The following is a 13,493-nucleotide window of genomic DNA, read 5'->3' on the forward strand; positions in this document are numbered from 1 at the left end:
GATGCTAACCAAGGCAGCAAGGAAGCCCTCTTCTGGACCCAATTGGGACCAGAGGGGCAGAAACGAGGAGACAGATTTTGTAGTTCTGTTTTGTGAAAACAGAATAGCCAGAGCAGAGAAGCTGGACAACCACAAAAAGCATCGAAAATCCAGGATTCAGTTGGTAAGCAGCTCAAATGCCAGAAAAGAGCCCTGCCTCGACCTGCCTGGAGAGGGTTAATGTAATTCTGGAAGTGACAGGATGCAAAATGATTTGTGAGTAACACACTAATAGTAATAGGCTAGAGACCACCTGGAAAGCTATTAATGAGGTTAAGAGGACACAGGTAGGCAGGGTAGCTGTGGAAGGGAAACAAAGGGCCACAGACTGGTAAATTCACCCCCACCAAACTGTTTAAGGGATGATTAACTGTGGCACATTACAAAAGTATTAGTCTAAAGTACTTCCAATGGGGGGAACTCAACCTCAGGGCAGGAGAGAGACACTTCCAGAACAATAACAGGAGAGAACATTTACTGAAAGAAGCTAATTCAGCTTCTGGTTATCAGTGTTACAGACAAGGATATTCATGTGGAACTCTCCCAGAGGCACTGAAGAAGGGGAAAAAAGGGAGAGGGGGAGAAGGACAAAAATGAACATTCTAAAGGTTTTATTTGCTACTTTGTTATATCTGTTATATCTAGTTACAAGTAGATTATGTTCTCCAAGCAAATGGGTGGCAACAAGGCTATCAGAAGTGTTATCACTGAAGAGCAGGAAGTGGGATCAGCAAGAGGTTAATCAAAGGGATAGAAATGGTGGAAATGAGGCCTGGTATGGTAGCCTAGTCTAGCTGCTGAAGTCCTCGCCTTGCACTTGCCAGGATCCCATATAGGCACCAGTTCTAATTCCAACGGCCCCACTTCCAATCAAGCTCCCTGCTTGTGGCCTGAAAAAGCAGTTGCAGATAGCCCAAAGCCTGGGATCCTGCACCCACGTGGGAGACTTGCAAGAGGCTCCTGGCTTCAGATCAGCTCAGCTCCAGTCATTGCAGCCGCCTGGGGAGTGAATCATTCGAAGATTTTCCTCCGTCTCTCCTCCTCTCTGTATATCTGACTTTCCAATAAAAAGTAAATAAATCTTAAAAACCAAAACAAACAAACAAAAAAAAAACCAGTGGAAATAGTACCATGAAGATCTTTGATAAAGTGGTCCATAAAGTCAAACGCAGCAATGGTGTCTTAGTAGGTAAGAATCTCAGGAAAAACCTGTCGCAAGGAGGTTGCTGGGATGTTAGGAGAGTTATCAGGAGAGCAGATGGACCTACAGGGCCAAGGGTCCCTACCACGAGCTTGCAGTTCAGGGGTTTAGGTACAAAAGGTGCCAGAGAGATTAGACAAGACATAGAAGGTACCAGGGTCATGCTGCTTTATCCCTGAGGCACCAGTGCAGGAGTGCAGAAAGGCAGAAGCAGTGGAGCAGGAAAAGAGGGAGCACTGAAGATGCAAAAACTAGGAGAAAAATCAGAAAACACTAAACTTGCAACAATTCCCATTGCGAAGGCCGAACAGCAACCACAATCAGGCTGCGCGCCACACCTCAGATCAAATTTGTATAGTCACTGTCTTATCCTCATTCACACAAGGCTGAACTGGGTCTGGTTTACCCCACTTCTTCTCACTTTCTGCCACACATATCTGGGGGGTTTTCCCCATCTGGGAAGTTGGGCATGCTCTCTACCCCTGAATGTGCTGCAACGTTGAGTCTCTTCCATCTTTAGTGGTTGCTGATTAGAAAAACTCTGTGATAACAGGGGTTTTCTCCAAACAGACCATTAGAGGGGTACTCCCTGGTGGCAAAGGGCCTACAGAGGGCTTAGAAAGGTTGCTCCCAACATCACCCCTTCTCCTTCACTCTCTGCCTCCCTCCAGCAGCCTCAGATCATCAGGGCACCTACCTGCTCAGCATTTCTTTGGGACTGCAGGTGGGAATGCAGGCGCCGGATGAGGGGGACACCATTCCTTGCCTGCCGTTTCAGCAGCCAGTAGTTGTGAAGCCGCTGCATGAACTGGTTTTTCCTCTGAAAGGAGAGACCACTACAGATCTTGTTCAACCTTGAATGGGGGCACAGGGAAGTGAAAGAAAAGGTCAGTGGGCAGCCCAGCTTGCAGCCCAAGCATCCCAACCAGACCCTGGTTAATGCTGAACCTCAGAGGAAGACAGAGTAAGAGACCAAATACCTCACCTGGAGAAGGCTTTAAAGGACAGCAGAGGTAAGCAGCTTAGATTCAGCATGAGCCTTTTCACTTGTTTTCCACCTTCTGCCCTTGCAGCTCTGAACCCCCAAAAGAAACCTCTCCCAGAAACCCTGTTTCCTGGACTCTCTTGTTCCCATGTATTGACTAAGAAACAGGCCTGTGCCTCTTCACTCCTACACTTCCCTCTTAATAAAGGTAGAGAAAGGGGGAAAATTTTTTGGGAAAAAAAAATTGAGAAAGCAACAGACAGTGTGGTCACTGTTTCCTGCCTCCTTCAGCTAAAGGTGCCAACAGACCAGGGGACAGCCCAGAACCAACTCAAGGGAAAGCCAGGAAAACATCTGTTTACTGCCTCTGGAGCCCTTCAGGTTGTTTCACCTCTGGGTTTTGACTTTTAAAACCTAAGATGCCAAAAAAATGTTGTCAAGGACAGAGAATCTGAAAACTTAACTGGCTCAATTTAAGGTCAGATTTTAATCCAGCAACATCTGGGGAGAAGAGAAAGGGTTAGGAAAAGGAACTAATGAAAGCCTTTAATCTCTGTCCTAAAAGAAAATTCACTTATTTACAGAGGCTGAATAAAAATGGTCACAATAACTAACAGGCACTGATGTTGTGGTACACCATGTAAAAACCATCACCTTGTGGGCCCAGCACAGTAGCCTAGAGGCTAAATGTGTGCCCCTTGCATGCACGGGGATCCCACATGGGCGCAGGTTCACGTCCCAGCTGCTCCACTTCCCTTCCAGCTCTGATTGTAGCCCGAGAAAGCAGTCAAGGATGGCTGAAGGCCTTGGGACTCTGCAACCACATGGGAGACCTGAAGAAGCTGCTGGCTCCTGGCTTCAGACTGGCTTAGCTCCAGCCCTTGAGGCCACTTAGGGAGTGAACCAGTGGATGGAAGCTCTTTCTCTTTGTCTCTCCCTTCTCTCTGTAAATCCACTTTCCAATTTAAAAAAAAAATCTTTAAAAAAGAAAAACAAAAACACCTATGATGCCAGCACCCAGTATCAGAGCACTAGTTCGAGTCTTGGCTCTTCTGCTTCTAACCCAGGGCCGTGCTAAAGGAGCCTGGGCAAGCAGCAGAGGTCGCCCGAGTGCTTGGGCCCCTGCACCCACGTGGGAGATCCAGATGGAGTTTCAGGCTCTTGGTTTGGCTTGCCCCAGCCCCTCTCAATGCAGCCATTTGAGAAGTGAACCAAAGGATAGAAGAACTCCCTCTCTCTTTCCCTTTCTCTGTGTCACTTTACCTTTCAAATAAATAAAATAAAAGCCTTAAAAAATATGTAACACAGCCACCAAGATGGCAGACTAGGGTGGAACTGGAATCTATGTCTCTGCTATACCACGGCACATCCCATATTGGTTAGTCACAAGAGAAACGAAGCCTCATACTCCTGTGGCGTTTCTTCTGCCTTTTCTCTTCACTTCACTCCAAAAGGAAGACAAGCAGAGCTAAACTAGAAGGCCGAATCTGAGAAGGGTGGGCAAGTTGGACAGGACGTTGCTCACTTTGGCCTCGCCCCTCTCCAAGCCAAGCTCACAACATCAGGTCCTAAGGCCCTTCCCTCAAAGGACAGATCCCCACCAATGCCCATGCCAAGCACACCTGCCCAGATGCAGGTAGCCCCCTCCCTCTATAACCTCTTGGCCATGGAGGGTTTCAACAGCAATTATGCAGGTAGGGAAAAAGAACAATAATAATAAAATAGCAACAGCAGCAGTAGCCACCATTTATCGAGCACTTACTATTTGCCAGGCACTGCGCTAAGTGTTTGACTTACATTACTTCATTGGCTTCTCACAACTCTGTGGGTTGGGTGCATTTACAAATAAAGCATGGTTTAGAGCAATTCCGCAGGCTGCCCAAAGTCCCACAGGCACCAAGTGACAGAGCGGGATTTAAACACAGGTCGGTTTGGTTCTCCCGGACCTTGCAAGAGACATCTACAGGAGCAAACAAGCCAACCAGCGTACAGCCCCTGTGTAGAACTACCTACAGATGTGGACTAAACAGAACCCCACTCCCCTCAGAGAAGAGGCAGTCCAGAACAGCTATCATGCACTTTGACTCACTGAAATTCTAACTTGGTCCATGGCTGACAAGAGACCTCCCCTTCCTGATCTTGGTCAAGTGTCTTCCTCCCAGCATGGCAGTTTGGCTGCCTAGTGCCCTAGTGCCCCTCATTCTGCAGGACCCTCCAGGACTCTCTCCTCCCCACTCTTTCCATGAAAGAGGCGGGCAGCAGAAAAGCAATCCAGCGAACTCAGGAGTCCCAGATGGTGGTTTCAGAGTTTGTCACTCTCCACCCAGTCCCATCCCTTAGAACAGGACGTGGCATATAGTTAAGTGCTCAATAAATATCTCAATGAATAAATAAAGGAGCGAACAACTTTACCTCCTGTGGCCGCAGTTTCTTCATCTGGGGGGTGTGGGAGAAGGTGCAATAACTACATTAGATGAATAATCTCCAGGATTCTTTCCTGTTCTAACAATGTACACCTTTTAATGAACATGACCCTTGCAATGAGCCTCTACCAAAAATCTTCCCTATTCTCTTGATTCTCTGCCAGCTCCCACTCCTCTAACAGCTCCAGCTACCTCCCTGATGGTTTAGGACAGGTACAGTGGAGTCTCTGCCCTCTGCAGGGGGGTCCTAGGAGCCTTTCCCCCTACAGCTGATGCTCCTCAAGAGACTGCATGTTTTTCCCCCACACCATTCCCTCATACCACAGCCAAGGCAGAAATTTCTGGGGAGAAGGTATCCATACTGACTACCCTCTGTGACAGTGGTACTAAGAGTTCTTTTTTTTTTTTTTAAACTGGGGAGTGTCTTCAGTGTTCTTGTCACCAAGAACAAGTAATGGAGAGGGAAATGACAACTGCCACTTACAAAGATGAACAAAACCAAACATCTAGACAGGCATGGCAGGATTCCAACAATGACCAAGTTATCTTGCCCCCAAAATGCAACTTACTGTCTCTGCAGAAAAATACTGCTGTACAGGCCCTGTCACCTGAGTTTCTAAGCAACTTAAGTGTGGTGCTTTGCCTTTTGCCAAAAGAACAGTGAAAACCAGGATTCCAGGAGAAGTTTTAAATCTGGTGGCACAGACAAGAGCATCTACCAGCCATAACTGGGGAGGGTCTGACCCAAGACCAACAGCAGCCCAAGAGAAACCACAAGTCCCTAAGGAGCTCTTCTGGGAAGACTCACCTGTAAGAGGGGATCTGTGGGACAGTGACCATTGGGACGGTGGAGGGTGTGTCTCGGCCCGTTTCCTCTGGCTCCTTCTTCATCTTCTGCTTCAGATTTGTCTTATTCTTCTTGGGCACTCCTTTGATTGGGGCACCCACCCCGCCTGGGCCTTCCTGTTCCTCCTCTCCCACTTGTTCCTCCTCATCCCCCTCCCCACCACCCTCCTTCAGCCCTTCCTCATCCCCAGCCTCACTGAGGCTTCTTGGGGAGTCACCCTTCCTCTTGGCAGTGGCAGCACCTGGCGGGGAGTGTGCCTCACAGTAGGCAGTCTTGCGCACTGTGAAAATGGTGCCATTGAGACTGGTTTCTCTCATGGGCTCAATCTTCATGAAGAGCCCAGCTCGCTGGGCACACGTCACATGGAAGGCTGTGTAGCAGTTCACTTTGTGGCATTGGATGGCTGCGCCCAGCCCCTTCTGTTTGCAGATATAGCAGGTTAGTTTCCAGCGGGCAGGTGGGATGTTGTCGATGCCTTCAATAGGCTCCAAGAACACAGTGTTAGCAAAACAGACCTCAGGGATCCAGATGGCACACACCACATGGGCCCAGTGCCCATCACTGGTCTGTTTGAAGGCGCCACCTTTATTGGGACACAGAACACAATCCACGGGCCGGGAAGGGGACTGCAGGCAGCAGCGGCACAACCACTGGCCCTCAGGGATGTAGGGGACCCCATAGCATTCCTGGTGTACAGCCAGGTTGCAAATGTCACAGAAGAGGATGACATTGCTATTGTGGCATTCATCGTCCAGGCACACACAGCAGAAGGCGTCTTCGTCAATGAGTGACTGCTGGGCCCCACTGCTGCGACTCTCCAAATAGGACTCCTTCTCAAGTCGGTCCACCAGCAGCTCGAAGGTGTCTGCTGACACTGAACTGTGCCCGTCCATTCGCCGCTTCTCATTCACCATGTCTAGCCAGGCGAGGTCTTCTTCATCCATATCATACTCAACTTCTGCATCCAGGTCTTCAGGAGGTTTTTCAATGTATCGGTAGTAAGCTGCCGGCAGCGGGGGTGCCTCAGGCTGGTTGCCAGGGTCTACAATGCGGAAGCTGGGCTGTCGGAGGTGGATAGAGGTTCCGGAGGCGTGCTTGGAGCAGGATTCCTTCTTCTTGCCCTTGGACGAGGGTTTCTTGGACTTGCCAGGAAACTGAGGCTGCTCGCTGTTCTCCTTGTTACTATTGCATTCAGTGATGTCCTGGGCTGTCAGCTCATCCTCAGTGATGATCTTCAGTGGGTCATAGATGCTGATCCGATGAAGGCGCCCATCAATGTCCACCTCCACAATCCGCTGGGCCTGGGCATATGTCAAGGTCTCCCGCGTTGGGGAGCACTTCAGACTGTAAGGGGAGGGGGAACGCCGGCCTTCGGCATTCTGCCGTGTCTTCCGGCGAGGCTTCCTCATGGCCCCTTGGGAACCAAGCAGACAGACCTGAGGAGAGAAGGCCAGGGCAGCATGAGTTGGAGGTTCCAAGGTACATGGCCACTCACCTTTCCATGGGGTCAAGGGGCCACTCAGAAGATCACACAGCTAGCCCTGTCAGGCATCCACATGGCTGGCTCCTTCCCTTCCTTCAGGTCTTCCCATAAACACTTCTCACTGAGGCTTTCTTTGACCCTTCTAGCCAAGACTGCCAATCTTGCACCAGCGTCTACTGTTCATCCTATTTTTCCCTGTCACATCCACCATCTCCCACTAGGTAATCTGCCTGCCTACCATTGATGTTGATTACTTGTTTCCTATCACTAGAATGGACGCTGCCTGAGGAGAAAAGGTCTGACTAGCTCCAGGCAGTATTCTCAGGACTTGGAGCTTAGCAAGCATTACTTAAGAACAAGGAGAAATCAAACACTCTGATCACTGTCCTTCAGGAGCTCCTACTGCCTGAAGGGACAGCAAAATAAACCTATCACTACATTGTAACAAGGCAAGAGTTCTCCTGATGTTCCTCAGGCTGTGGGAGAGCCAACAATGGAAAAGGAGGGGCTCATTAAGGCTTCAGAAAACAAACAGAAAGAACAGGATCTACTTCCCAGTTCTATGCTTGAACACAGGGTCCATTTTACAGGGGCCCAAACCATTGTACCAGTAGTGAACAGTGAGCTTCAAACCACAGTGTGTGAGCCAGGTATTTTCTGCAAAAGGCAACACCAGGGATGCACCATCCTAGTACATTTCCAGAAAGAAACCCAGGAAGTTCTGAGAGATCTCTGGTAGATGTCTGACACCTTGAGTAGCCAACAGGAGCCCCCCACTAGACCCAAGGCCAAAGTGATCAGACCAGCAGCAGAGATAAACTTCCAGTGCAATTAACCTCCAAAATCCCTGTTTTTCCCAACAATTTAGCCTTCCCACATCATGTTCTGGATGGAGAAAACCACAAGCTCATTAAAGTTCCGGTGGATACTCACCAAAGACACCACTACCAGCAAAGACCTTTAGGAAGGTCCACCATGTGGACAGAAATTTGGAAGGATATGAACAAGGAAAGAATTTCAAAGGAAAGATTGATTTTGTCACCTTGATAGCAGGATTTCCCAACTTGGTCAAGTACAGATGGTGATAACATGTATACTTTTACAAATCAGATACATTTTCCTTTAGTATCTATTTCTGCTAACTGCTTTGTGAGATGGTAGTATACAAAGTATCTTCACTTTCTCCACCAAGGAGAAGCTCAGAAAGATGTCCTTTAACCCAAACCTCGGAGGTAACCAGACCACGCAGAGGTAAGGATATCACAAAAACGCTTTGATCTATTACAAAAAGGAGGCTCTGGGGTTAATCTAGGTCCCATATCTTTGCCCTGTGTGACTGAGGCAAAATCACTGCAATTTCTACATACCTCCACTCTCCAGTAAAATGAGGGTAATAAAGGAAAAAAAATCCACCTCTGAAGTGCAATTTGTGAATAAGTTTTTACTAACATTTTTCTTTAAAAGACCTTGCGAACCCAGAGTGTGACTGAAACAAACAACACAACTTGGCTGAGGAACAGTGCCAGGCGTGCAGGCACACACTCCACTTGGTGCCAAAGGAAACAGAATCATCCTAGCAGTTCTGTATCGGTTCCAGAGGCCCTTGGCCTCCAGATTCCTTACAAATGCCAAGTCTTCCAAGCAGCCTGAGCCAAGAGACCTGCTTTATTGCCCAGCCCTCCAAAGGCAAAGAGCCCCGAGGAGAGAAGCAAGAACATCCATATCAGGGCCAACTTTCCAGTCTCCAGAGACCATGGGAGCTCCGGGCCTTCCCTGAAGCCACATGATGGTCCTCCCCAACTGCTCTCCCCTCAGCAGCCCACCTATCTCTCCCTGGATCCCATCCAAGCCTCAGGACACACCAGGAAGCACACGCCCCGCGGGAGAGGGCTGCCACTGAGGGGAACGCGAGCTTCACCCACACGGAGCTTACAGTCTAAACCTTTTTTTTTTTTTTTTGCGGTAGTTTCTCAACCTACACAGCCCTTCCCATGTATACACTTCCAAAATATCTCCAACAGCCCCACAGCGATTCTCTCGGCACCCTCTGGACTCCCCCTCTTGCCCAGCCCTCTCCTTAGGTGCCAGAAAAACCGGGAGTTCGTTGCAGTATGTATCTCCCACCCCGCACCCCACACACAACCCCCAATCAGGGCTTCCGCCCATTGCAGGGGCACCTCTTCCAGAAAATTTTGGTCCCTCAAAGGAGAAACGAAGGTAAAGAATATCACTGCCCCACACGCGAGGACAGCAGAAAAAGACACAGACCGACGCGGAATCCGACAGAGAAAGCGAGCGCCAGCAAACGAGCTCCGCAGAGAGCCGAGCGCCCACTGGCCGCCCGACCTGCTCGTCAGCAGGAAAGGGGGAATCAAGAGCCGCTCACGGGGCGGGACTCTCTGCTGGTCCGGCAAATTGGGGAGCGCGACGGGGGCGGGGCTTGGCAGCATGATCTCCAGAGGCGGAGGGGGGAGACAAGATGGCGTCTACGGGAGGGGGTCCTTGCTTTTCAGCTCCCCCCCTCAGCCGCCTTCTCCTTCCCTGCCGCCGCCCTCAGTCCCGAGGAGAGCTTTCGCGCTGCCTCCGCCGCACCTGGGGAGCCTCTCGCTTTCCCAGATGCCCGCCAGCGCGCACGGTCCCGGATCCCCTTAGGCCCCGCTGCCCCTCTCCCCGGCTCTGTCCGCTCCCGCTGCCGCTCCCATTACCTCAGCCGCCTGCCTGACCCCACCGTTCGGGGCGCCTGGACGCGGGCGGGCCGGCCACCGAGCCGGTCGGCGCGGCCCGGGGAGCGGGAACGCGGCCTCCTTGTGCGCCGGTGTCTGCGGCCTCTGCCGTACCCGCTGCCCGGCCCGCGCTGGGGGACCCCAGGCTCGGCTCCCGCCGCCGCCACCGCCACCGCCACCGCCAGCGCCGCCGCCGCTCCCGGGGGAGGAGGGGGAATGGAGCCGCCGCCGCCGCTGCCGCCACGGAGCCCGGCCGAGGGGAGGGAGGGATCAGCCCCCAGGCAGGATCCGCCCCTCCGGCCTCCCCCCGCCACCTCCACCCCTTCCCTCGCTCCCTCCCTGGCTCCGCGGGCTCTCCCGCAGCACTGGAGGGAGAGCGCGAAAGAGGGGAAAACGGGAAAAAAAAAAAACCCACAATCCACCCCCCCGCCCGTCCCCGGGGCGGCGCGGAGAGGAGCGCGGAGCCGCCGCCACGGGGCTCCGTCCCCGGCTCGGCCTCACGGTGGCGGTGCGGACGCGGCAGGGACGCCGAGCCAGAAGCCGGGGCTGCACCCGCCGCGGCCCCGGCTCACCCCGGGCATGCCAGTGCGGGGCGCGCCTGCGGAGCGTTCGGCTCCAGCTGGGGGAAATGGGAACCACCGTAACTCTTAAGAATGGGTCAATCGCCCCCTTCCCCGGTCCATCGGTGGACGCAGCAGTTCAGGGCTGGGCGGACGCATTCTTTCCCCCAAGGTGGAGTCCACCTTGTGCGATCTTTCTGAAGTCTTTGGCTTCCTTGGGGGGTGCAGGTGTCTGCGCTCCCCGCCCCGTGTCTAGATCGTGGGGACAAAGGTCTAGCGCCATCCATCCCCTCCCCCAGTGAGGCCAGCCGAGAAAGCCCTCCTTTCTGTGTGTGCAGGTGAGAGTCTGGTTCCCTACAAGATACCTTCGTTTAGGAAACTCATCTCTTTTGGTTGAGTGCCATCCTTTCCCTTCAGAATTTTTAGTAAACATAAAAGTTTGATCATCTACGTTTAAGGACATCTAGTAACTCGTTTGTCATTGTAAGCATGGGAAATACTTTTGTCCTCAAACCTGGTTTGACTAGGAATCGGTTAATTTAATGCTCTGGACAGCTTTCTAAAAGACGCTAGGTAATTAATCAAACTGGCTTTTGTTTTGATTTAAAAAAAGATAAGTAAAAGCACTCCTTTGCCACCCCCTTCTGCCTGTGAATTGGAAGACTTGCCACACTTCACTGAAGTTTGAACACCAATACTGAGGGATCAAGGATGCTTACCTAGGCTGCCTTTACAATGTGAAGATAAATGACACATTTTGAAAGTGTTTCCTCTCCCGCACTAGTGATGTAGCGGGAGAAACTGTAGCAGTGATCTGATGATCAGGAGGTGAATTTTAGGGACAGGAGGGGGTGAGGGAAAGGCTTAAGATTCCAGGCTTCAAAATGTTTACAATGACATGTTGCTATCAAAGTAAAGACATTCATTATCCCGAAGGGTTTGGGCATACCATATCTTAAAGTTTAATTGAAGGAAAGCTAATTTGCATTCCAGAGGTATGTTTTTGAGTAGATAGTCCCATCTTTTGGCAAAAGGCAGTGCAAAAATATGTGAGTTAACCAAGTTTGACAAAGGAAGGAGTGGCTTACCTCACCAACAGCAGGGCAATGTTTTGAAAGTTGTGAAGATGAAATAATGTGAATTATTGTCAAGTGTTCTAGGGAGAATAGTCATTTGGAGGGAAGATGTGGAATAAAATAATTAATTGTAGAAGGGAAAGCCCCAGGGGCAAGAGAATATTGCAGTTGCTTTTAGTTAAGAATAATAATTTAAAAAAAAATGTAGACCAGCAGAAGCATTAATCTGATTTTTCTATTCTTTTGAAACATGAAGTATTACTATTTGTGTAAATGATGAGTACCTTTTATTTCAGCATCTTCTTACATTTTATTTAGCAATGTTCTCATTTATGTGATCAGGAGCTATCTTTTTCCCCTAAAATGAATGCATAAATACCTTGAGAGGATATGATTTACACTTGTTAGTAAAATATGGTTTAAATACTCTTGAAAATGCGTAAAGTCACCCTAAAGCTTGTGATTTCCAGGTTTTTCTATTCAAAGTTTTTATATTAAAACTGTATTCAACCTAAATGTTTCTCTTCCTTTCAGCAACTCTTTCTCTTTTTTGTTTCTAGTGGAAAATAACTGTTGTCCTCGCTTTTAATTGTCAAATGAGGAATTGGTCTCTGACAGTGTAACTGCGCACATAAGCAGTTCACTATGATGTAATCTTAAATGTAACATGGAACAATTATGTCATTAAAAACAAATTTGGAACATGTATCAAAAATCCCAGAGGCACTAAATTTAATTCACTTTAACTGTTAGCTATTTTAAAGAGTTTAATTTCACCAGCCTCTGACCTTTCCATGAAACCATACAGCAATTCAATTTAATAAAGGCACAGAGCTTGGGTTTTAGATATTTGTTTTTTAAAATCCTCCGTCTCAGTGGAAACTAACTTGGAATATGTTTTGCAATTTAGAACTAAAAGAAGAATATAAGGACAAAAATGTCTCCCCTAGAGACATACCTTTTTTTTTTTTTTTTCAGTATCTCAGGATACTTTTGCTAATACTTCACTAATGTCATTGGTGAACCAAGTCAAGAAACTGCTGAAGGGTCAGGTTCAGCACCCACCAGATTAAAAGCAATAGGCCTTGACTGATTAAATAGAATATTCCTTCCCTAAATGCTTGGCCAAAAGAATTCAAAAGAGGAATGAAAGTTGAAATCATTATGATCTTTCTATGCTGTAATGAAAATGCTTAAATAATAAAAAGTTTGCTGAAGAAAAGTTTAAGTCAACAAAAAGCCTCAAATACAATATCATGCCCTCTATATTTAATTCTATATTTATAAGACATGTTTATAGGAAAAACCTATAGGATTCTATTGCTACATATGTTTCCTTGGAAAATAATGACAAAAATTTCAAGCTGGGAAGAGACTAGTGATCATACACAAAGTAGAATATTTTTTTTCCCCTGCCTTTAATAGTGTGCAAGCAAGAAGCAAGCCAGAAATAACTTGTAGCTACTCCATTTGGGAAGACATTAAGAAAATAAAAGGCTGAATTGGGTAGGAGGGATGGCAAGGTAATAGGGTTAATAAAAGTAGTATCTAACCCTTAGGTTCAAAGTACTGTGTTTAATGCTATTTATTAAAACTTTGTTATTGTTAACTGAAAACCAATTCAAGCTTCTTTAATAAAGGAAATTATTGATTCTTCATACACAGGAATTACAATGGTGCATCTGCCTTCCAGCAAGGCCACATCAAAGACACAAATTATGTCATCAGGACACTCTGGGACCAGAAGCTGTGGCCAAAGAGATGTGCTGTTCTGGTAAGATCTGCTTCTCTAACTGCTTCCAAAACCCAAGACAAGGGCAAGAGATTACCCACAGAGACAGTAGGCACTTGTGAAAGCTAGGTCCAAGAGGCACATCACATTTTACTTGTCAAGCTGTTAATGAATCAATGAATGATGTTGAGGACTGCTATCCTCATTGTGTGTAGGGTGAACAAGCACCAGGAGATTAGGCAAACCAGGAAGAATATGGGCCACTAGACCTAAAAACACAAAGGTACAACTAGAGTAACAGAAGAGGCGATAGAGGAGGAAGGGGAAAGGACACATTGCCTCAGAGGACAAATGAACAGCTTGATGACAAATGAAATCCGGGATGGATCTAAGTACAAACTACAGAGGTCTTTACCATGCTGGT

General features: G+C 48.5%; 1 protein-coding gene across 6 annotated transcripts in view; it reads right to left on the reverse strand.

Moving 5' to 3' along the window:
* The window catches only part of BRPF3 (bromodomain and PHD finger containing 3), a 34,373-nt gene extending 23,971 nt beyond the window's left edge, over window positions 1–10,402 (reverse strand). For 2 of the 6 annotated variants that reach the window (XR_009245355.1, XM_058663976.1), the window contains exons 1-3: window positions 10,274–10,402; window positions 5,457–6,931; window positions 1,938–2,094 (exon numbers count right to left, since the gene is read on the reverse strand). Coding sequence is in view for 5 of the 6 variants with exons in the window: in XM_058663976.1 (XP_058519959.1) it covers window positions 1,938–2,094; window positions 5,457–6,931; window positions 10,274–10,282 (1,641 nt within the window). In the remaining variant the exon portion in view is untranslated. Of the gene's footprint in view, window positions 1–1,937; window positions 2,095–5,456; window positions 6,932–9,109; window positions 9,615–9,683; window positions 9,878–10,273 lie in introns of those variants that run through there. The other 4 variants (XM_058663952.1, XM_004590320.2, XM_058663966.1 and 1 more) reach the window with 4 other exon arrangements.
* Between the last annotated feature and the right edge of the window lie 3,091 nt (window positions 10,403–13,493).

The sequence above is a fragment of the Ochotona princeps genome, chromosome 1 (genome assembly GCF_030435755.1).
Source record: "Ochotona princeps isolate mOchPri1 chromosome 1, mOchPri1.hap1, whole genome shotgun sequence".
NCBI lineage: Eukaryota > Metazoa > Chordata > Mammalia > Lagomorpha > Ochotonidae > Ochotona > Ochotona princeps.